The sequence below is a fragment of the Pimephales promelas genome, chromosome 14 (genome assembly GCF_988280905.1).
Source record: "Pimephales promelas chromosome 14, fPimPro1.hap1.1, whole genome shotgun sequence".
Lineage (NCBI taxonomy): Eukaryota > Metazoa > Chordata > Actinopteri > Cypriniformes > Leuciscidae > Pimephales > Pimephales promelas.
The window spans coordinates 31,758,798-31,781,678 of NC_142782.1; the positions used below are offsets into that span (position 1 = coordinate 31,758,798).

General features: G+C 37.1%; 4 protein-coding genes and 1 long non-coding RNA gene across 8 annotated transcripts in view; 1 reads left to right on the top strand and 4 right to left on the bottom strand.

Annotated features, from left to right (window-relative positions):
* Positions 1 to 1,075: 1,075 nt before the first annotated feature.
* Positions 1,076 to 6,416, bottom strand: LOC120481596 (macrophage mannose receptor 1-like). Its single transcript, XM_089119862.1, has 4 exons — positions 6,332 to 6,416; positions 4,945 to 5,349; positions 4,672 to 4,833; positions 1,076 to 2,253 (listed from the first exon to the last, which is right to left on the bottom strand). Exons 1-4 carry the CDS (start codon positions 6,375 to 6,377, stop codon positions 1,880 to 1,882), a joined length of 987 nt encoding a protein of 328 aa, XP_088975988.1. The 5' UTR covers positions 6,378 to 6,416; the 3' UTR covers positions 1,076 to 1,879.
* The window catches only part of grip2a (glutamate receptor interacting protein 2a), a 76,052-nt gene continuing 59,475 nt past the window's right edge, over positions 6,305 to 22,881 (top strand). The window contains exon 1 of the mRNA XM_089119856.1: positions 6,305 to 6,433. The gene's annotated coding sequence lies outside the window, so the exon portion shown is untranslated. The remainder of the gene's footprint in view (positions 6,434 to 22,881) is intronic.
* On the bottom strand, positions 9,367 to 12,774 carry LOC148973750 (uncharacterized). Its single transcript, XR_016146553.1, has 5 exons — positions 12,383 to 12,774; positions 12,247 to 12,297; positions 11,509 to 11,823; positions 11,130 to 11,257; positions 9,367 to 10,645 (listed from the first exon to the last, which is right to left on the bottom strand). It is a non-coding gene; the product is annotated as an uncharacterized LOC148973750 (long non-coding RNA).
* Positions 14,295 to 16,823, bottom strand: LOC120481627 (uncharacterized). Of its 4 annotated transcripts, none has more exons than XM_089119850.1 (6): positions 16,715 to 16,823; positions 16,556 to 16,626; positions 16,334 to 16,409; positions 15,578 to 15,880; positions 15,214 to 15,324; positions 14,295 to 14,676 (listed from the first exon to the last, which is right to left on the bottom strand). In XM_089119850.1, the coding sequence occupies exons 1-6, from the start codon at positions 16,761 to 16,763 to the stop codon at positions 14,624 to 14,626; spliced, it is 663 nt and encodes a 220-aa protein (XP_088975976.1). In that variant the 5' UTR covers positions 16,764 to 16,823; the 3' UTR covers positions 14,295 to 14,623. The 4 variants fall into 4 exon arrangements, with proteins under 4 accessions (XP_088975976.1, XP_039531306.2, XP_088975975.1 ...); XM_039675372.2 differs by having other exon boundaries at positions 15,202 to 15,324; positions 16,577 to 16,626; positions 16,715 to 16,821; XM_089119849.1 differs by having other exon boundaries at positions 15,202 to 15,324; positions 16,715 to 16,821.
* LOC120476455 (protein SSUH2 homolog) lies at positions 17,520 to 22,847 on the bottom strand. The gene is made up of 11 exons (XM_089119190.1): positions 22,727 to 22,847; positions 21,507 to 21,579; positions 20,610 to 20,745; positions 20,393 to 20,453; positions 19,691 to 19,812; positions 19,215 to 19,277; positions 19,002 to 19,081; positions 18,589 to 18,681; positions 18,399 to 18,504; positions 18,204 to 18,311; positions 17,520 to 17,925 (listed from the first exon to the last, which is right to left on the bottom strand). The coding sequence occupies exons 1-11, from the start codon at positions 22,815 to 22,817 to the stop codon at positions 17,785 to 17,787; spliced, it is 1,074 nt and encodes a 357-aa protein (XP_088975316.1). The 5' UTR covers positions 22,818 to 22,847; the 3' UTR covers positions 17,520 to 17,784.

Genomic DNA, 22,881 nt, shown 5'->3' on the forward strand with positions numbered 1-22,881 from the left:
AAAACTGCAGAAAAACACATTAATTTAGCAGAAGCTTTTATTTAAATGATCTACAAATGAGGAATATATATATATACATATATTTTATGCATTCTCATAGTCTTTGCTAGTAAATGTCATGGTAGGAACTTGTTTTAACTGAAGCATATGCAGGGTTAGTCTCTTTGTGTGTATAGCTGTCAGTTCTTGTCAATCATGAACATATACAGGTCACCCTAAAGGACCATGAGTTTAGTCTTCTATAATTTGGTTGTTAAAAAAAGAGAGAGATTTTGATATTTGCTGTATTCATAATGATGAATTCTGTGGCAGATTTTAAAGTTACTGGGGAAACACACAACTTTAGCTTTGCTCCTCATAGTGGTCATGATCACTGCCGATCAGACTGCACAATCACTTTTACCACAAACATGTCTTCTCTTGTTATGAATTGTATCCTATTTTCCGTTATTATTACTAAAAAGTAGTTTTTCAGAAACAATAATGCGCCAAAAGTTATCATTAAGAAATGAATTACATAAAACCAAATAATGTTGTATCAAGATATAAAATAAAAATAAAAACCCACACCAAAATAATTACATTTTGAAGAAGTAAACCGGCCTATTGCACACAAAGTGAGCTCAGGAAGTGGCCATGTTCATTGTTTCCGGTGACACTGCATTGATTAACTTTGCAACACTTCAACACGTGTCATTTGTTCTTTATGTACACATAGGCTTGGTGTAACTGTTGTGGTATGATGTCGTCACACTAGAAACTATTTCTGCAAGACTTTTTGTTTTCTCTGTACTTCCAGATTGACATCTTGATATTCTCCTTAATATTCTGATATTATCTAGAGCTATAGTGAAGCATAGAGGATTCAAATGAGTCTCCTATGACAGTATTAAACCACAGCTAGTAGAAATCTTGCTGGATATAGTTAGAAATCAAAACATATATGATAATTATGGGAAATTGGGACAAATAGTGTATTTGTACTTTTGACAATATACAGATAATTGTATATAAATGTATTATTTATCATATTTATTTCCCAGATCTTGAAAAACCACATCCATTTTTTGCGACATTGTATTTTGTATGCGTTTATGAGTTAATGTATCATCAATTAACCTGCAATTCACATTCTAATTCATACAATTTATCGTTATGATCTTCATGTAAAAAACATTTGTGTAATGTAACATGTGTAAAGCTACTGCCCACTGATGTAGTCAGAAATGAAAGCTACAGAAGTAAGCATTTATGTTTATATTAATTCAGAAGACATTTTTTTTTCTGAACATACAAATAAGGAATGTTACAGCATAAGCAATTCATCCTAATGTGATGAATTCATCCTAACACAAGTTCTAAAATTGCATCACTTAAATTATAATAGAAAATCTTAACAAATGCCTAAGAAAAAATAATCATGTAATAAAATTAGACTTGAGTCTGTTGTATTGAAGCACAAGTTATTTTAGGATTTTTCCTCAAATAAAACTGAAGCTGAAGACTGATCAAATCTAATCCTGAACGCACGAAACACAATCACAACACCTTAATATAGCATTGCATGTCAAAATGAATCTCACACCAACTGGTGTCAGATTTTAACATAGAAACGCATGCAGGGAACTATATTGAGATCTGTAGGCATATGTAATGTCGTCATCAGAAATAAGATTGAGGAAGAGAAACTTGCATCTTCAGCTCAGAAAACCACGGCTGCGTGTTAGTCTTTGAGCTTCTTTTAGGGAAATAACGAAACAAAACGAAATTAATTGCATAACAAAGCCTTTCAGAGATGCTCTAAGAGATGCTCACATGCTATGCATTTCCATTTATAGATTTTGATCTGACTGTGAGTAACTAGTGTAAACACTCTCCTTTATTTGCCTCTGATGGTGGTCACGATCACTGCCACAGTCATGATGACGAGACCAACAGCAACGGAGGAGGAAAAGCAAATGTAGAATAAAGACACTCCTTCCTCATGATCATCTGTGTAAGTCTCACTGCGACGGTTCACCGCAGAGTTAATCTCGTGCACACAGGTGAAGGAAACAGGTGGACTCACTTTCACATCAAACACACACTTTTCATTTGAATAACACAGTGGGTCCTTCAGTGTGTAGTTGTGTTCTCCCTCCACTGACAGCTGGAAAGAGCTCTTAGTGAACCTCCTGCCAAATGAACACATCACTATCACATGCTCTCTGTCCTGCATCTGTCGGTACACTGCGATGTTGGTCTCTGGAGCATCTGAAATAACACACACCAACATTTTAATTACGCGTTTAATGGCATCTTAATACTAAGTACAATGATAAATAAAGGCAAGTATCATCACTGCTACTGATGTCAATATTAAACAGATTTTTTTTTTTTCCAATTTTAGCCTTTCAACATTCTGTATTCTCATAGGCACTCGCCAAAACGACCATTTTGACATAATTTAAAGGGACACTTCACCCATTTGCATTAAGATTTTCATTGTTAGAAACCCAGTCATACTATTGAATGGTCGTGCAACACTCTCTCATTTTCCCCTGAGACGAAAGAAATCTGCCATTTCACTTCCTCCTACAATGACGCAGAAATCGTCATTTTACATCATTGTAGGAGAAAGTGTAAGGGGGGGGGGGGGGATTTCTGTAAAAACTACAAGCACTTGATCCCACCCTTTCGAACCCGCCCATAGGGGGTTGGACCTAATGCGCTAACAGACCTATCACAGATCAGTGCCAGTGAGTTTGATTTCACCCGCAGAAACTTTTTGAAAATATGGACAGAGGCACTGAATACGCAGACGGATTATGGATAGGGTTGGCGAAACGCGGTTGGGAACCGGTTCCGATGTAAACGGTAATTATTAAGTGCCTGAGTCTCTGAGGCGCACACACTCAAAGTCTCTCGCTCTCTCCCTCGTGTGCGCACTAGACGGTTTGGAGCACAGTCTGATCTGTTTCGCATGCGCGCTCTTGCTCACTCGCTCTAGATTACGGGAGATTTTAACTAATTTGCGGGCATCAGGGAGCCGTTACCAATATGCGGGAGACTCCCGGAACGTCTGATAGTGAGGGGATTAATGAAGATGCCGAAGACAAAACGCTTCAAGGTTTGGCTACATTTCACATGTAAAATTACGCTTCAGAATAAGTGTGCCGATTGTCTGAAGTCCATATCCACAAGTTTCCGAGGGGCGCTCCTGTAAAAAATAAAGTGGGTGAAACTTCCGGTGACGCGGCGGAAGTAGCATTCCAATGGTATTCTGTGTGTTAGTTAGCGAAGAGGCTAGCTGTTTTTCTGAGAATTATTTTACTATTTAAAGACGCAAATCTTTATGAGAGATGTCGTTACGGAGCTCTGAGGGACAACATGTGCTGTTCGCGGTTGTATGTATAACCGGACTTAACTAATTCAGTGGCTTAAACGTGATTGTTTTGAACATAAGCCGAAAACGAAATCAGAGTGATCCTGCCAACGACTGTAGCTTCCATCACCTCCCAAAAGACGACGAATCTTCCTGTGTACATTTGTTTAAATTCTTAATATTCTCTAAACTCTATCAGCATGTGATTGGCTGTTCTCTACTGATGTTACAGCTAAACTCAGGATCAAAGCCTGAGGTGACAGAATACCAAATGTGCCAGTTAATGTATTCAAGTAGCACATTCATTTATAATTTTGAATAAACTCCAAAGCACAATGACTAAGTGTGTATTTTTTATTTTAATTGTTTGTCAGCTCGCACAACTGTCTGTCACCATGCCTTGATAAGTATTGATTATTAATAATGTTATTATAATACTCCCAATCAACTACTGCGGAGGTAAAGGTACTGTTATTTCACCCTTTTGAATTTCGTTGAGGTTGTGTTCCCACATCGTTAGCTAGTTTGGATCGCTATAACTTGAATGACTGTCAACTGTTGAATGAATGAGTGTGAAGCATGTCAAATCGCGCTTTGTTTACTTCTAACCAGAAGTCGCGCCCACTTTTGACGCAAGGCCTCATGGGGCGTAGGAAACTTGTGGATAGAATCACGTCAATCCACTGAGTGATGGCGCGGGCGCCGCCTTGACGCTCTTACATCGTCATATGTTATATAAGTTAAACAAGCAACGAGAATACTTTTTGTGCGTATTCTCACAAAAAACAAACAAAAATAACGACTTTATTCGACTATTCCTTTTCTTCCTTCTAGGCCAGAGACGAGAGTTCAAGACATTTCCACGACGCATGCGTGAGAACTGAACTAGAAAAAGTCGAAGAAGAACGCAGTTCTTGCGCAGTTTTCGTGGAAATCTCTGTAGTCTCAGGCCTACAAGGAAGAAAGGTCGAATAAAGTCGTTATTTTTTTTTTTTTCGCACAAAAAGTATTCTCGTCATTTGATAAACTTATACTTGAGCCACTGTTGTCACATGGAATATTTTAACATTTTATTTATTGACTTTCTGGGCCGTCAAGTTTCGATCCCTTAGGCAGCCTATGTAGCAGTGATCCACCTCTCCAATTTAATCAAAAATATCTTCATTTCTTTTCCGACGACGAACGAAGGTATTACGGGGTTGGTAATGGGGGTGAGTAATTAATGACTTAATTTTCTTTTTTGGGTGAATTAACCCTTTAAGGAAAAAATAGAGATGTTTCTGTAGTTAATAATTGTGTTGTCTTACGTATTGGGTGGCAGAAGCCCCACTCTCCCTTTTCGTAATCATTTTCTGTGGAACACCACAGCACACCATCACTCCTGCCATCCACAGTGCACTCGGCGTACACATCTCCATTAAACTTAAAAGGGAAATAGCATGGTTTTCCATCAGGATTACTAGCCATCTCTGCAGAACATAGAGAAATGAAACAGGGGAATGAATACATATTGGATATTAATTTTAACATTCAGTGCAGTCATTATTATAAAGGTTTTAATGGCTGTTTGGTGGTCATACCTTGATATCCACGAGAACACAAATTTTCGTTGGTCCCATAAATCAGCCAGCGACTCCAAACTCCTGTTTCATTGAACAGCATCATATTTGGCTCGACATAATCTCCATAGTTCAAGTGCAGTGGATGTCCCTTCAGTCCAAGCAAGGTCTCATCTTTACACTCCCAGGTTTGTTGGGGGTTAGACTCATTGCAGGGCAGAAGGATAACTTTGGCCCCGTCTTCGATCTTCTCGGCCCCCAAACAGAGATTAAAAGCGAGGCTGATGATTCGTGATGAGGAAATCCATAGGAAACGCTGAGCTGTGAAAGATGCGTCGCATGGCGCGGTCAGCACTACACTAGCACTCGCGGCATACACACATTTGTTGTGGTCCTTGTTGTAGATAAGGAAGGAGCTGGTTCTGTCTGAATATATGAAACATTATATCAGACACTGTAATAGGCAGAAAATACCATTATGAGTTCAAGTTGAGAAAAGCATCTATATTTAAATGTAACACGGGTGGTTTCCTGAGTAGACGTCTCAATACAAATGTTTTAGCGTTTATTTGTTTAATAAATTACACAAAGTTATGATATATAAGCATAAGAAGTTTGTGGATTCTTCCAGGCAATCTGGATTCTCCTGTGCATTTGTGGATCTGTGTGCATCTATGGGAGGCATGATCATGTTTTCACTCTATACTGTAGTAGCCTATGTCCTCATCAACTGTAACTAAATATCTCTGGATAGACATCATTATTAGACAGTGTTTACATTATATTTTGAGTTGATAAAGTTGCACGTATGTACTGATAGATAAGTTACAGTAATGGTTTAGTCCAAGTTTAATCTAATTTTACCTTAAAAATAACTGACATTGCCGTTATGCTATTCATATTTTTAAGTGCTTTGTCTTATTTTAATCATATTACAACTTTTTAGAAAATAAAATAAAATTTTGTTTTATTCAGTATTAGTTTTAGTAGGCCTACTTCAACATCAATATATTCCAGTTAGTTGCGAAGACAACATTTCTTATTGTCCTTTACACTTATTCATCTACATTTAATTTAATTTAAATTTTTTTTTTGAAAGTTGAAGTTCATCTTCATTTTAAATATCACCAAAAAAAGAATGTTGGCAGTAAAATGTGTAGATTAAAGTCATTAGATGATGGACCTGTCATTGAAATGTACTCTGTTTTTAGAACGATAAATGTTTTAGATGGCATTGTAAAAACAAATATTGACTTTTTGTAAATTCTTCGACGACTTTTCAAATATTTTTCAAATGAATACGGATAGTAATGCATATAATGTATAAAAAATCTCCAACTTAGCAACAATTCTATGGTCTCCTGTCTTTACAGATAAAATCGGAGGCAAAGAAATGTGATCTACTTACTGAAAGATGACCAAAGGACCAATAAAAGGACATAAAGCATGTTCATTCTTGATGCAGTGTGGTCCAGGCAGACGAGCAAATGATGGCAGAGATCCAATAAAAGTAAGGAATAACAAATTTGAAATTGTAAAATTATAATGACAAATGAAATGAAATGAATCAAGTAAATATGAAAAATGAAATAGCAAAAGGGAAATCTAAGTAATAATATCCAGTATTGTACCAGATGAAGTTTTTTGAAGATCAGAGTTTAGAGAAATAAGGGTTCAAAAGGATTGAGATATCTGAGAGAAAAAGGCACAGTGTCTTCTGAATCTAAACATTTTATATGCTGTTCTTGCGTAACAGGAAGGAACTGGGAAATATACTGAAATTCTTTGTACTGCTCTTGCAACTACTGCACGATATTGGAAATTACATTGTGATATTTTGTTTTTCTGCAATATTTATTGCAACTTCACCAGATGAATTGCTCTATTTGTAAAGAATGAATCATTGTAGTATGACTGGGGTGATTTTGAACCTGAAAGGACAAACAAATTACCACCATAGATGAATACAATAGAACAAACTAGAACGTACATTTCCAGACGAAAATGTGAAGTGGTGCTTGCAGTGGCAAAACTCACCACCCGGTTGCTAGGGTGTTCTGGGTGGTTGCTAGTTGGTTGTCAGGGTATTCTGGGTGGTTGCTATGCAGTTGCTAGGGTATTATGGGTGGTTGCCAATGTGTTCTGGGTAGTTGCTAAGGTGTTGCTAGGTGGTTGCTAGGGTGTTCTGGGTGGTTGCTAGGGTGTTGCTAGGTTGTTACTAGGCGGTTGTTAGGGTGTTCTGGATGGTTGCTAGGTGGTTGCTAGGGTGTTTCTAAGGTGTTCTGGAAGGTTGCTAGGCAGTTGCTAGGATGTTGCTCGGTGGTTGCTAAGGTGTTGCTAGGTGGTTGCTAGGGTGTTGCTAGGCGGTTGCTAGGGTGTTCTGGGTGGTTGCTAGGGTGTTGCTAGGTGGTTGCTAGGGTATTGCAAGGTGGTTGCTAGGGTGTTCTGGGTGGTTGCTAGGTGGTTGCTAGGGTGTTGCTAAGGTGTTCTGGATGGTTGCTAGGCGGTTGCTAGGGTGTTGCTCGGTGGTTGCTATGGTGTTGCTAGGTGGTTGCTAGGGTGTTCTGGGTGGTTGCTAAGGTGTTGCTAGGTGGTTGCTATGGGGTTTGGGGTGGTTGCTAGGGTGTTGCTAGGTGGTTGCTAGGGTGTTGCTAAGGTGTTCTGGATAGTTTCTAGGTGGTTGCTAGGATGTTGCTATGCGGTTGCTAGGGTGTTCTGGGTGGTTGCTATGGTGTTGTTAGGTTGTTGCTAGGGTATTCTGGGTAGTTGCTATGGTATTACTAGGTGGTTGGTAGTGTTCACATATGGTTATTATAGAGTTTTTATATTGTTCATGGCATGATTTAGCACTTAGCTAATCAATATTAGCATGTAGCTATTCACAGCTAGCATGTTTAGCATTTTGGAAGTTCTATGTGCTAGCATGAGTCAAAAGACCCAACCCCCATCGTGATACAATGTTCTGATGCTGAGATATAGCTGTTACAAAATGGTTGCTAGGGTACTCTGTTTGGTTGCTAGGGAGTGGCTTGGCAGCTTCCAATCATGAAGCTCCAAAGTCAATGTGAATGTATAAACCAACCCCCATCTCTATACGATGTTCTGATAAAGAGATGTAGGCCTTGCAAAATGGTTGCTAGGGTACTCTTTTTGGTTGCTAGGGAGTGGCTTGGCAGCTGCCAATCATGAATCTCCAAAGGCTGCTTGTCAGTATAATTGATATAATACAACTCCCAAGCCTGTATGACATTCAGAATGGAAGATATCCCTCTTTAAAATTTGGTTGCTAAGGTGCTCGATAATGGTTGCTAGGGTGTGGCCAGAATTTGTTGAGGTGATTCATGATTGGCTGTTTGCTACCCCGAGTCAAACGAGACCACCCTTGTGTTTCTATGACACTTCTATCCGGAGATATCCCTTTGATCTCTTTCAATGGAAGTCTATGGGAGTTGTTGCTAAGGTGCTCTATATGGTTGCTAGGGCGTGGCTTGATAGCTTCACAATGATCCTGAGAGACTGATTGGTCGTCTGAGTAAAATGAGCCCGCCCCCTTGTCTCTATGACACTATGATCCAGAGCTATGTTCAATACAAAATCCCTATGCAATTTACCATAGTAGGAAAAACACATGCATTTGATGGGACATCCTTCACCATAGTAAGTCAATGGGGAAAATTTTGGGTAGCTCCTGCCCCCCAGGGGTGCAACTTTTACCCCATTGTGAGGTATGTTCTTACAGAGGCTGCCAGCCTCTTCAAATGTGGCAAATCACACGTTTTTCCGAAATCGTTGTTCGGAGCTATGAGTTGTCAAAGTTTGTCTCAATGTTAAGTCTATGGGATTTTTTGGAAATTTGTTCGCCCCTGGGTCGAACACCGTACCCCCGATCTCTGATAAAAGTGATAGGACACTTCTCTTCAATAGGCCGCACGATTTGATGCCTCATTCATGGGTCTGTGACAAAAACTGTGGACGTAGGAGTGCGCCAAACTTTTTCCTGGAATAGTATAATGCTATACTAGAAATTTTAAATAACATTGGGGTCAATGGGGGAAAATTTGGGCAGCTCCTGCCCCCCAGGGGTGCAACTTTTACCCCATTGTGAGGTATGTTCTTACAGAGCCTGTCAGCCTCTTCAAATGTGGTAAATCACAGGCTTCTGTGAAATCCTCGCTCGGAGCTATGAGTCGTCAAAGTTTGTCGCAATGTTAAGTCTATGGGATTTTTGGGAAATTTGTTCGCCCTTCGGGCGAACATCGTACCCCCGATCGCTTAGAAAAGTCATAGCACACCATTCCCGAATATTCCGCACGTTTTGAGACCTCATTCATGGGTGTGTGACAAAAACTGCGGGAGGAGTAGCGTGCCAAACTTTTTGGCCGACTCAAAAAACACAATAGTAATTATAGTGTTGCCTTGCTTTCAGCAAGCACCACTAATAAATGAAATAAACATAGCTTTATGCAAAACTTACAGTATTCAGGTACAAAAATTGAATAATGAAATGTAAAATAGCACTGTATTCTTCACTGTATAAATGAAATATAATTTCACTTAGGGTTTTTCTGTATTTTGTTGTTTGATTAACATTAATGACACAGACAGCACCAAGATTAGGCTGCTGTCACTTTAACACCGAATGCAAAGGTCCAATACAATGATAAACATCCGTTTTCTTTCTCATAAGCGACTGTGTTGAAGAGGATACTCACCGAAACGGGCATTTTGATATAATTTTGCATGTATGAGTCCTTTCAAGCACGAATGGACACGGAAGAGAACGGAATTCGTTGTTTGCGTGCTGTCTGTGCACAGAAAACAGCGGACAGGTTCATAATTAAGTTCTCTTTCGCATCTTCTTGCGCTAGAATGGTTTAAAATCATTTAAATGTTTAAACTGACAGAACCTAAAGCACATATAAATGATGAACTTTTGCTCTATGATGGTTAAACTTTGCAATCAATCCGAGAATCACGTGTTTCAAGTGAAATGTGATGCCTGGTCAGTATGGATCAACTGATGATCCCTATAGGCCGTATGTAGCCCCGCCCCTTTTCACCCTATAGGCCGTATGTAGCCCCGCCCCTTTCTCGTTGCGTTCTGTCTTCCGGTTTGTATTTCCATAGCATGAGGGTAAGATCTTACGGATTTATGAATGAACCGCTCATTTTAAAATCATCCGGTATTGATATGACATCCGCTTCAAACGTTACAATTCTCATGGTAACTTACAATAAGTAAATCCACTTCACCAGCTAATTACTCTTCGACAGAGATGCCTTAGTAATACAGAGCTACCGCAAAAAAAAACAAAAAAAACAAATGTCAGTTCAAAGACAAAATTCTAAAGATGGCTGCGAGCTTGTTTCTTTGGCATTTATAAAGTCTGTACTTGACATCGCACATCCTGTGATGTCTATCGCGGATGCGCACATTGCAATATGGATGCTAAAACAATACATCATGCACGTACAACCCTTAAGACATTTAATGCGCGTTCATGACTCTCCTGTTCGAACTCGTTCATCAAATGAAACAAACATTCGACTGCTTCTATTGCTCTTCTCATTTGTAAGTCACTTTGTAAAAAGACGTCTGCTAAATGATTAATTGTAAAATATAAATGTACAGTAGAACTTTGTTTCTCCTCTTCAGGTCTGTTCTTCTCTCGTCAAATCCATGTAGTCGTTGTCTGTAACAGTTGTGGGTTGATGATGGAGTCTGTGTTAACAAACATGTAGAAAGAGTTCACTGGGTTAGTCTGTGTGTGCTGGGAAACCACTGGAGCTGAAGACTGATCAAATCTAATCCTGAACACACACTCAGGACACTAAACCTCATCAGATCATCACATGTGGACAAATGTGATTATAACACGTACTTATGCCAGAGTTGTCTTCAAAAGCATTGCATGTCAGAATGCACCTCACATCAACAAGAAACACTTATTGCGCTCTGACTATAGGCCTGATGTGTGATGCCATTAGTCTACACTACAGCAATAAGATTGAGGAAGAGACACTGTTCATTGACTCAGAAAACTAAAGCCTGCATGAGCTTGAGCTTCTTAAGAAAACAATGAAATGAAATGCACAAAGCATGCTCTCACATTTTGTAAATATTTTCAGTTCTAGACTGTGGTCATCAGAACTTTCATAATATCCATTGCTCCTATAAATAAGTAAACTGTTGGTAAAACACACACCTTTAGCTTTACTCCTGATGGTGGTCAGGTCACGATCACTGCCACAGTCATGATGAAGAGACCAACAGCAATGGTGGGGGAAAGGCCCTTGCAGAATAAAGACACTCCTTCCTCATGATGATCCAAGTCTGCATGGAAATGCAATGACAGGCAAAAAGACGTTTTGGCTTATATCATTGAATACAGTCTCATATAGACGCATACAAAGTTCAGCTCTATTATTATTGTACATTTTTAAACAGCTTGTTATACATCCCCAAATTAGGAAGAAAGAAAGATAGAGAGAAGGAGGCATAAAATGTTTCAAAATAGGAAAATGCAAACATATGGCAATATTGTATCATCTAAACATACTAAAGCAGAGATGGATTTGTTTTACCTGGGCGCTTGTAAATGTAGGTCTTTGTGCGCATGTTTATGAAACCTTCATTAGAATTGACCTCACGTTCACAGGTGAAGGAAGCAGGTGGACTCACGGTGACCATATACACGCATGTTATTCTAGTACCTACAGAATTGCAATCGACTTTATCCTTGGTGTAGTTCAGTTCACTCTGCACAGACAGCTCAAAAGGCTTTATCCACCGACTGAATTCCCATTAAAACATTCGGTCAAACATGCACACCACTATGAGTCTATTTTTCTCTCTGTCTTCCATCTGTTGGTACATTGTGATGTCAAACACTGCCTTATCTGAAACACAACACATCAACATGTGAGTGAAATATGTTTCAAATTTCTGCTGCTCAAATGTTGCTTACAATTGCGTGCATCTTCAACTATGCGCTGGCACTGGATATTTAAATAATATCTATTTATTAATGATATTATTTATGCTCATTTATGTCACCAGTCTAGCAAAAATAACTTGCATAATACTTACAAAACATCTTTTAATAATCAAGTATTGTGTCGTGTGCAAAATGAAGCCATGATGCAATGTCATTGTTTTGAGGAAAGTAATTAAAATACTTCCAGTGTATAGTTTACTAAAACAACAGAGTCACTAAAACACGGCAGTTGTAAGATTAGGGCTTTTTAAATACAATTTCAAGGACTTTTAATACAGTTACAGAACGGAGAAAACTAGAAAATTGGGATAAAATTAGATCATACCAGTATCCACAGAGTAATATTCTGGCTCGTCTTCGTATTCCTGGCTTTTCTCTGGATAAAACAAATAACAATAGTTTATTTTAATGTATGATTTATTACCTGTACATATTAAAGAGGGAGAAAGCAGTGTACTTACGTAAAGCGAACATTACAACCAGTAAAAGGACCTGAAAAAGAAGCTTCATCGTGCGTCAAACTATTGTGCTTTCTAACACACTACACTGCGTGTTTCTCTCAATTTTTATTTGTACATCCCCTCTCCTCGCTTTCTTTCCTCGCGTCTCAGCTCCACCCCTGTAGGATACGAGGGAAGGACGCAAAAAAGGAAAGAAAGAAAATAAAAGGAGAACGGACGGAGGAATCGAATGAAAGCTTGATCAATCGAGCGTCACTTCACAGCGTCATCAGCTTCGCTCAAAAATTATGCTCAAAAGTTATTTAAGAAATGCATAAAAAATATTAAGATGCCCTGTTGAAATATGTGAGATCTGGTAAGTGAGATCTGAGAAGCTGGTAAGCACACTGAGATGTGTGCAAACTGCCAAGGTCCACTCCAAGTGGACCTCTAGGAGCTGGTAAGTCCCGCCCCTTCAGCTAGCCCCGCTGGACCTCTAGGTTGAAAAATCGTCAATGCAAGTGAATGAGAGAAAAAATTATGTTCTAATCCCGTTTTAATTTTGCAATGAATGTGAACATATGTTGTCTGTGAATTTTTTATATAATGTTTCGTGTAAAGAATGCTACAATTTAGCGGGTAGAATTTTCATACGGTTAGACTTTGTGTGAGAGCACTTTGTGGACTACAACTCTTTCGACGTGTTTGATGTAGGCTACATCACCCCCACTAGCACACGGATCCCGCTAAACATGCCTGTGTCTTTGGTGCACTTCACTGCCTTCTTTCAGGGAGAGGACAAACTAGTTGAGCGTGGTGAAAACCGTGATTTGTGGACGGAAAATAATGTGTTATGCGGCGAAGTCACATATGCGACGTGTCGTCTTTCTCTTTATGTCTATTCCACAACTTCTAGCCAAAGAATCATACAATATACTGTCAAACTCGTTACATGAGAAATTATATAAAAAATTCACAGACAACATATGTTACATTCATGGCACAATTCAATCGGGATCAGAAAATAATTATTTTCTCTCATTCACTTGCATTGACGCTTTTTCAGCCTAGAGGTCCACTTGGAGTTTTACGGATGGGCGGGACTTATTGTTAAGTGTTATTCAAATGCCCAAAAATGAATATGAGGTTATTGGATGGCTTAATAAAATATGACTAAATACTTAAAGTGAACACTGCATTATTATTATATAAAAAAAATACATTAACAACAGCCTTTTAAAATCTGTCATCAATTCCTGTCAACTCTGTAAGGTATTTTTTTCAAATTCTAAATAAATCAGGCCTATTTTGGTCAGCTTTAACCCTGAGGACACCCTTTGACTTCTTTCGGTTGATGGAAGCAGCAGAACCCGTGAATGTCACATGGACTACTTTGATGTCTTTATTTGTCTGCATTAGGCTACCTAAATTTATTCCAGTTAGTTGTGAAGGCATTTGTCATTCTCCTTTACAATTTTTCATTTAATATTTCTATTTTATTTTGTTTCACACAGATTATTAAGAAGTATAATCACATATTGCACAAAAGTTGAGCTCATGAAGTAGCCATTATTATGTGTTTCCTGTGGGACAGCATTGATTAACTTTGCAAACACATTTTTTCCTCATTTAGTTATGTACATGCGCAGAACAGATTTGGGCTTGTTGTACCGAATGATGTGAACACTAATATTACTCAAGAATTTACTGTAGGATTTCTTAACCACCTTCTGTTAAGCTTTAGTTCACTGACATTTGGGATTCTCCTTTAGAATATTCTGATAATCTAAAAATACACACATATATTCTTTTGAATTAACATATTCTCTAGTAATTCATGCAAGTAATCCGTACAATCATAATATACGAAATATGTGTGTAAAATAACATAAAACTACTGCCCTCTGATGTAGAAAGAAATGAAAGCTACATCTGTAAATTAATCATTTATTGTTATATTAATTTATTTAGCAAGCATTTTTATCTAAATATACAAATAAAGAATGTTACAACATACACATTTTATCCTAATGAGAAAATACAATTGTATCATCACAAAAACATTTTTTAAAAATAGGCACTTACTTTTTTTGCCATATGCTACTGTTGGTTTGACTGCTTCTATTGCTCTTCTCATTTGTAAGTCACTTTGAAAAAAAAAAAAGTCTGCTAAATGATTAATTGTAAAATGTAAATGCGCAGTAGAAGTTGTTTTCTCCTCTTCAGGTCTGTTCCTCTCTCTTAAGAAAGTCTTCTGATTATTTATGCATCCATGTAGTCGTTGTCTGTAACAGTTGTGGGGTTGATGACGGAGTCTGTGTTAACAAACATGTAGAAAGAGTTCAATGGGTTAGTCTGTGTGTGCTGGGAAACCACTGGAGCTGAAGACTGATCAAATCTAATCCTGAACACACACTCAGGACACTAAACCTCATCAGATCATCATCACAACAAGGACAAATGTGATTATAACACGTACTTATGCCAGAGTTGTGTTCAAAAGCATTGCATGTCAGAATGCACCTCACATCAACAAGAAACACTTATTGCGCTCTGACTATAGGCCTGATGTGTGATGCCATTAGTCTACAGTACACTTCAGCAATAAGATTGAGGAAGAGAAACTCTGTTCATTGACTTCTTCTTCAGCTCAGAAAACTAAAGCATGCATGTTAATCTTTATGCATTTCCTCTTTATTACTTTCTTAAGAAGCTCAAAGCATGCTCTCAGCACATTGTGTACATATTTTCAGTTTTAGACTTTTATCTGACTGTGGTCATCAGAATGTTCATGATATTCATTCCTGCTATAAATAAGTAAACTGTTGGTAAACACACACCTTTAGCCTTACTTCTAATGGTGGTCACGATCACAGCCACAGTCATGATGAAGAGACCAACAGCAATGAAGGAGGAAAAGCAGATGTAGAATAAAGACGCTCCTTCCTCATGATGATCCAAGTCTGCATGGAAATGCAATGATAGGCAAAAAGATGTATGCATTGAATACAGTCTCATATAGACGCATACAAAGTTCAGCTCTATTTATGTTGTATATTTTTAAATATTTAATTATACACCCCAAACAGCCCCGAAAGGTAGAGAGAAGGAGGCATATAAAAATGTTTCAAAATAGGAAAATACAAACACATGGCAATATTGTATATCATGTAGCAGGGATCTAAACATCCTAAAGCAGAAATGCATTTGTTTTACCTGAACGCTTGTAAGTGTAGGTCTGGCTGCGCAGGTTCTTGACATCTCCATTAGAATAAAGCTCATGTTCACAGGTGAAGGAAGCAGGTGGACTCACAGTGACCATAAACACACACGTTTCTCTTTCTAAAGAAGTGCAATCCTCTGTTTCTGTGGTGTAGTTCAGTTCACTCTCCACAGACAGCTGAAAAGACTGCATCTGCCAATTGTCAAACATCTGGTCAAACGTGCACACCACTATGACTCTATCATGCTCTCTGTCTTCCATCTGTCGGTACACTGTGATGTTCGGCACTGTAACATCTGAAACAACACAAACATGCTGGTAAAATATGAACATGTTACAAATTTCTGCAGCTAAAAGTGTGCCTATACAACTTCTAAACTGTAAAATTTTGCCAACAATATTGTGGATCTTTAACAACTTTTAATGTGCTGGCACTAGATATTTAAACAACAGCTGGACACATCTTCAAACATTCATGTTAATTTAAACACCAGCCTAGCAAAAATAACTGTCATAATAATGTACAGAAATGACTTTAATTGTCAAGTATGTGTGTCAAAAAGAAGCCAGATGATGTAATGTCATTGTTTTGAGGAAAGTAATAATGTTGCTTTTTAATTAGTTTATTAAAAGGCATAAATGATGAAAAAACATGTTTACTTTAACTGAAAACACGTCAGTTGTAATATTTTAATTGTATCCAAGGACCTTTAATACAGAGAATAGAGAAAAAAAAAAAGTGATCATACTTTCCACAGATTCATCAACATCTTCTTGCATATCTCCATAATCATAATAACTTGCTGAAAAGTCTGAAAAGATAACCTGTACAACAAAGCCACATAAACAACATGAATACAAATTTATATGATTTTCTATATTCTACATGAAGTCTAAGCCAGGGCTAAGAGAGGTTTATATCTAAGTTTCTGTTTATATAAAGACTGCATACAGAATAAACATCCAAACACATTTCTCAACTGAATGAAAACCTGTGAAGTTGGTTCAACCCCGTAATCAAACTCTGCTTCCTGGCTTTTCTCTAGATAAAACAAATAACAATAGTTTATTTTAATGTATGATTTATTACTTGTACACACTGTGAACACGGGAGAAAGCAGTGTACTTACGTAAAGCGAACATTACAACCAGCAAAAGGACCTGAAAAAGAAGCTTCATCGTGCGTCAAACTATTGTGCTTTCTAACACACTGTGAACTATAGCTCAGTTTCACACTTCAGTTCTTCTCCTTCACATTTCCTGTATTAATAAAATATGTCATTAAGGAATTAATACACGATGACATGTTTAATTAATAGCAATTTATTTATTACTTAATCTATTAATCATATAGACTCTTTATTAGTTGTTGATGCAGTAATCATTAATTAATAGTTTAGTTCTTTGGAGTCATCCATTAACTCATGATTTGTGCATTTGTTAAGTATGAATTAAAGAGTAACACTAAACCAACTTTTTTTTAGTTAATGATCTGTAAGAATGGATCTTTATTAATACCAGTCATTGATTCGAGTAACTTTTTTGACATTTGTTTATAAAGTGTTCTATTTCTACAATATATGGTGTAAAAGCGTCTTAGTGCTGCCCTCTTCAGGTTGAACGGTGGCTACTGCAGTTGAATTTTCCTATTGGATGTTCCGCACTTTGTGACGTACGCAGGTTTTAGCTCACCACGCGAGCTACGCCCTTAAACCATCTTGTGTCGTCAAAACCACTTTAGGGAGTCAGGAATTGGAATTGTGAGTATTGAAAACGACCAGGATAGAGTGTTTTAGCATCTATTTCGTCCCCTCTATCTCCGCTGGGGTCAGCCCACTTTTTCAGCATTTTCAAATATTGCCAGTGGGTGGAGTCAGGCTCTGACCAGGCTCTGACAAATAATTGTACAATGATTTATTCAATAATACTCAGAACTTATTTATTATAGAAATAGTTTGTATTTATGCATATTGAACTTTCTTATTAATCCATTTAATCAATTCCACAGTCAGCGCCGCGGTTATGATGTTTGGATGTACAGGTCTGAAATGAACATCACAATCAATGACCCAGTTTTGTGTCTGTCAAGTATTGATGTATACTTTGCCTATACATCAGAACCATTACATTTGTTCATCTTAATGGACACACAGTATTTCTGTTACACTTCTACTGTATGTCAGGTCAGGTGTATTTGATGTTACATCACAGAACAGCAGCAGGTGGCGGGATAGTCCTCAGCTTTCACTTTCAACTCATTTCCATACACATAGTAAACATAGGGCTTCTCTTTCCAAGTGTAGTTCACCCTTGTTATGGTAATGAGCTCAATGGTCTGCCTCTGGAACAAGGAAATATTGAATTACTGAACCAGATTCAGGTTTCATCAGTATTGTGGATTCATGTTGACATATATATATATATATATATATATATATATATATATATATATATATATATATATATATATATAATTTTATTAAAAACTAAATATTATAGTGCATGTAAACAAGACCAAGTCTACTGTCATAGACTGATAATTACATAGCAAAACTTTAGCATTATTCTTATTATGGAAATTCTTTTTATTTTTAAAATTGAGAATAAAACAACAGGTACCTGCTGTAATATGCGTGAGTTATTGGTATATTTGACCCGATGGTCCCTTATTATACGCTCAGACGCTTGTGCAACAGAAACATCAGGGAAACCCAGCACTGGAGAGACCTACAGTAAACATTCAACCACGTTTACCATCTTCTGCCACTTTTAAGTCTTTCTTTTATCTTTAACTTTCTGCATATCTGTTCCTACCATAATCTGGGCGTCTCTGAAGAGCTCCTTCCCTGAAACCTTCCCCAGCTTTTCCTGTTTTAGACCGCTCGAATCTTCCCCTACGTATTCATCCCTCTCAGTGCTCCTGAAATGATCCAACAGTATAGCTTTCAGAATGAGACAGTTCACTTTGAGTGTATAGGGTTAGTATACAGTGAATATATAATACCATTCGACTATGAGATTGATGAAGACGAGTAGCTGTCCGTTTCCATCACAGGTGTAACATATGTGGAAGCCGATGCCGCCACATGAACTACATCTGGAAGTTGCCAAACAAACACTCAGATAAAAGAATTAAAACATGTTCAGGATATTAAGGGCTCGAATAAAATATGATGAGAGTAAAAGATTGTTTGGTTGGTGCAAAAACTTTTTTCTTTCTAACAACAGCCATTCTGAGATGTGAACAAATGTCTCAGTTCTTTTGATTCTTATGAATTGGTCAAAAAGAGCAAGTCTTATGTTTAAATTTTTATATTCATATTTTGTTTTGTTTTTTTATTAAAAAAGACCAATTGATGTGTTCCTTTCTTAAAAGCTAGTACAGTTACTACAGTAGATGGAGAATGGCAGACTTACCTTTCACGTCCACTACTGCCACATGCATAGCAGGCCCCATCAGGACATTGGCCAGAACCGTTACACAAAGAGCACACTTTCTGCATAGAGACACAAATAAAAGTGTCTCTAGATTTATGTCCCATTAAATGACCTTCTATAATAACCATGTACACCGAAAACAACTCCGTTAATAATAATAAGCCTGGTGTTAGCCAGTCAATCGTCACTTACGCTTCCACTTCCAATGCAAAAAACACAGGGTGTTTTTCCCATTCCACTGCATGGGTCACATTTCTAGAGTAAAAAAAAAATATATTATTTTATTGTTTAAAAAAAACAACAACAGATAAGTGAACTTAAAAATGCAATTTTCAGCTGAGTGTGTTATCTTAGCCCTCCCTTTTGAATACAACTTTAAAATTACTTGACAAAAAATTACATTTTCTGGGGGTGAAACCCCATTGACTCCCAATCATTCTGCACTTGAACACGAGCGCCCCCGCATGGACAGAGACGTGTTACTGCAGCCAGTCCAGAAACCGGAAGTAACCAGCCAGTGCCAATTCTCTTCAATTAGACATTCTCTGATAATAGGAGCACCTTAAAATGAAGTGCTAACAAAGCTCCATAGATTGTGGTTACAAAAATGTTCTGATATAGTAGTTTACTGCACATTCTGTTGTTTGAACTCTTCTTGTTGATCAGACCTTGACTGAGGAAGTGTAGGGCACTCTAATGGTCTCCTTGTGCTCAGTAAAGTAGGACGGAGGTTGAGCTGCAATCTCCCATGGTTCAGGAGCACGCTGAATCCCAGCATCTGCATGCTGCCCTGCAAAAGAGTTTAGGCAATGATTTAGCCAGGGAACAAGGTTTAGATTTAATTGGCAAAAAATTAACGGCACAAAACCTGTTGCTATGTTTTAGCTCATTAATAGGGTGCTATGGGTAGTTGCTTACTGGCCCAAAAATGGTCCAAAATGTCCAATCACATCCTCTGTTGAGGCAAATTGTCACACAAGTTTTTGTTGTGCATCAAGGGGTTTATTAAGTAAATGTGGCATCTTAATTAATGTGCATGTCTCCCTATGTAAGGTTTTGCTTTTTTTTTTAATGTATGCGTATCTTGGCATTACCATCCAGCATTTTTTTGTGCTAATCCAAATTTTGCAGAAAAATAGGTTAATGGGAAGCTTATGATATTCCGTCCCTATATAGTCTCTCCTGTGAATTCAAGGTTTTTTTCATTCCCTAATAGCACACATCTACTCAATAAGCTGCACAATTTGTGATATCATTCATATCTGTATATCACAAGAGGTAGGTTTGTTTAAATCCAATTCCAAGTATTAGTAATAGTAATGGTGATGCTTGCACCACTAATGATAGACTGGTGGATTGACTTTTGGTACCTCTGTAAGGCTCCTGACTCAATTTAGTAGATCTGGACTCTGTGAACGTCTCCAAACGATACTGAGAACAGAAGCAGAACAAAGAGACTCAGATTGATATTGCTAACCACATTCGGCTCTCTAAAGCCAAAACAACGACAGATTTATGTTTGTCTACTAATAATACACAGAATGATGGTAATCGCTAAGCTCAAAATAGAAATGATTCATGTCTCACCCTGTAGGTGTTAAAAGACTCCATGTTGGTAATAACTCCATCTCTGACGGGGCCAGAACGATAGCAGCACTTGCTGGAGACGTAATCTTCAAAAGCTTCGTGTGCTCTCTCCTCTGAGATGGAAGGTATGTTGTTGCTAACAAGAAAATATTAATAGACATGAATGTTGAATTACATGCATTATGAACATGCAACAGAAGTCAGTTTAAGAAATTAAGACATCGTAAACACAGAGAACTCTGGTTATGATTAATGTTAGTCTCTTTAGCCTACTTTTGAATCTATAAAAAGTATTTTAAAGGGACCCCAAATTTTAATCAAACCCCAAAATGAAAATTCTGTCAGAAATTACTCTCCCTCATGTTGTTCCAACCCCATAAGACTTTCATTCATCTTCGAGACACAAATGATATTTTTGAATAAATCTGAGAGCTGGATCACTCCTCCATAGGCTTCTAAGGGATTGAAACTTGCCGGCCCAGAAAAGTTATGAAAGACATCGTTAAAATAGTCCGAGTTTGCGTAAGAAAAATAACGACTTTATTCAACTATTCATTTCCTTCTCTATTTTGCAACATTAGGGCTGGTTTACACAGAACACCTTTTTGATGTACAAAAAAGGAGAAAAAAACGAGAAGCAGGTCAGTGGAAGGAAAAAAGCAAAGGTTTAGAGACACATTGACCGACTTTTAACTTAAACACCCTTTTTGTAGAATGCCACATCATGCCCTAGACACGAGCGCAACGGTTGCATTATGGTCCCTGTGCGTTTACATGAAAAAACAACAGAAAAGTGAACTGCCCCAATGTTATTTTTTCTGTTTATTAATGTGAAGCTGCATTGAAACCAATATATTTATGAATGTAACTTCACTAAAAAAAAAAAAAAAAACATACTGCCATTCCGGATGGCTGGAGGCTTCAGGCACAGGCATTAGCTCAGAGGCCATTGGAGGAGGAAGATACACACCTGTGACAAGAGAAACACATGAGAGACCAGTGGTTATAACTTGAGCAACACATTCAACATCCACATTCTCTTACTTAATGCAGAAATAAAAGCTATACAAATGACCTAATAATTACCAATTTATTAAAATAGCATATGGGTCTAGACTACTTTTCAAACATTTGGGTCATTGTATATTTTTTTTAAATAAATTAAAACATTTATTCTGCAAAAATGTATAAAATGGTTAATAGTTAAGTGTTTTACATTGTAACAAAATATTTCAATCTCAAATAAATGTTTTTCTTCTGTAAAGAATATGATAATAAAAATATGAAGTGGCATAACTGTTTTTAACATTGATGATAATGAGAAATTTTTCTTGAGCAGCAAATCAGCATATTAGAATGATTTCTGAAGGATCATGATGTGACACATGTTGGAAATTCAGCTTTGCATCACAGGAATAAATTAGTTGTTTGGAATTGTAATACTATTTCACAATTTTTGATCAAATAAATGTAGTATTGATGACTAATTTCAAAAACATAAATCTTATCAAGCACCAATTTCTGAATGCTATGCCACTTTTACGTCCTGTTTCTTAAAAAATAAGTTATATGATAGGAGCCCTATTAATTATTGCAGTAATAATGATATATGATGTATTAATGACCTACACTGTAAAAAAATATTTACAAGATTTGTTATCACAACATATTTTCTTTTGTCAAATCAACTTTATAATAATTTATTTAGTTGAGATAAATTATTATTTTGAGTTTCTGATGGTTAAATTAATCTACTTCATTGTATTAACTCACTTTTTCCAGTTCAATCAGCTTAAAATTTTAAGGCAACCCAGGTTACTTACTTTTTTAAGTTAAACCAACAATATATTTTTACAGTGTAGTAATCACAACATTTTTTTCTTTTGTCAAATCAACTTAAATAATTTATTTAGTTCAGATAACATATATTTTTGAGTTTCTGGTGGTTAAATTAATCTACTTCATTGTATTAATACACTTTTTCCAGTTCAATCAACTTAAAATTTTAAGGCAACCAGGTTACTTACTTTTTTTAAGTTAAACCATCAATATTTTTTTACAGTGTACAAATTGAATAATATATATAGTAAAAAAATGAAAGCAATTAATATTACCACCTCCGTCACCCGAAGTTCCTTCATATCCCGGGATGCTGTCAAACATGCTTGCAACAAATAAATTACGACAAATTAAGGCAAATTGCTTCATGAATTATACTGCAACTTTTCAGATTATCAGTTTACCTACAAATATTAAGTTTAATTAGCTGAAA

Bases quoted from the DNA above. Each gene is read 5' to 3' on its own strand.
- LOC120481627 (XM_089119849.1), bottom strand. From the start codon at position 16,763: ATGAAGCTTCTTTTTCAGGTCCTTTTGCTGGTTGTAATGTTCGCTTTA. The intron at 16,627-16,714 runs GTAAGTACACTG...TGTTTTATCTAG, and splicing joins GGTTGTAATGTTCGCTTTAC to AGAAAAGCCAGGAAGCAGAG. The intron at 15,881-16,333 runs GTATGATCACTT...GTGTTGTTTCAG, and splicing joins TGTTGATGAATCTGTGGAAA to ATGTTACAGTGCCGAACATC.
- LOC120481596 (XM_089119862.1), bottom strand. From the start codon at position 6,377: ATGAACATGCTTTATGTCCTTTTATTGGTCCTTTGGTCATCTTTCA. The intron at 5,350-6,331 runs GTAAGTAGATCA...TCATATATTCAG, and splicing joins GGTCCTTTGGTCATCTTTCA to ACAGAACCAGCTCCTTCCTT. The intron at 4,834-4,944 runs GTATGACCACCA...TATGTTCTGCAG, and splicing joins GTGTTCTCGTGGATATCAAG to AGATGGCTAGTAATCCTGAT.
- LOC120476455 (XM_089119190.1), bottom strand. From the start codon at position 22,817: ATGAAGCAATTTGCCTTAATTTGTCGTAATTTATTTGTTGCAAGCATG. The intron at 19,082-19,214 runs GTAAGTGACGAT...GTCTCTATGCAG, and splicing joins TTTGCATTGGAAGTGGAAGC to AAAGTGTGCTCTTTGTGTAA. The intron at 18,312-18,398 runs GTAGGAACAGAT...TGTTTACTGTAG, and splicing joins TCAGAGACGCCCAGATTATG to GTCTCTCCAGTGCTGGGTTT.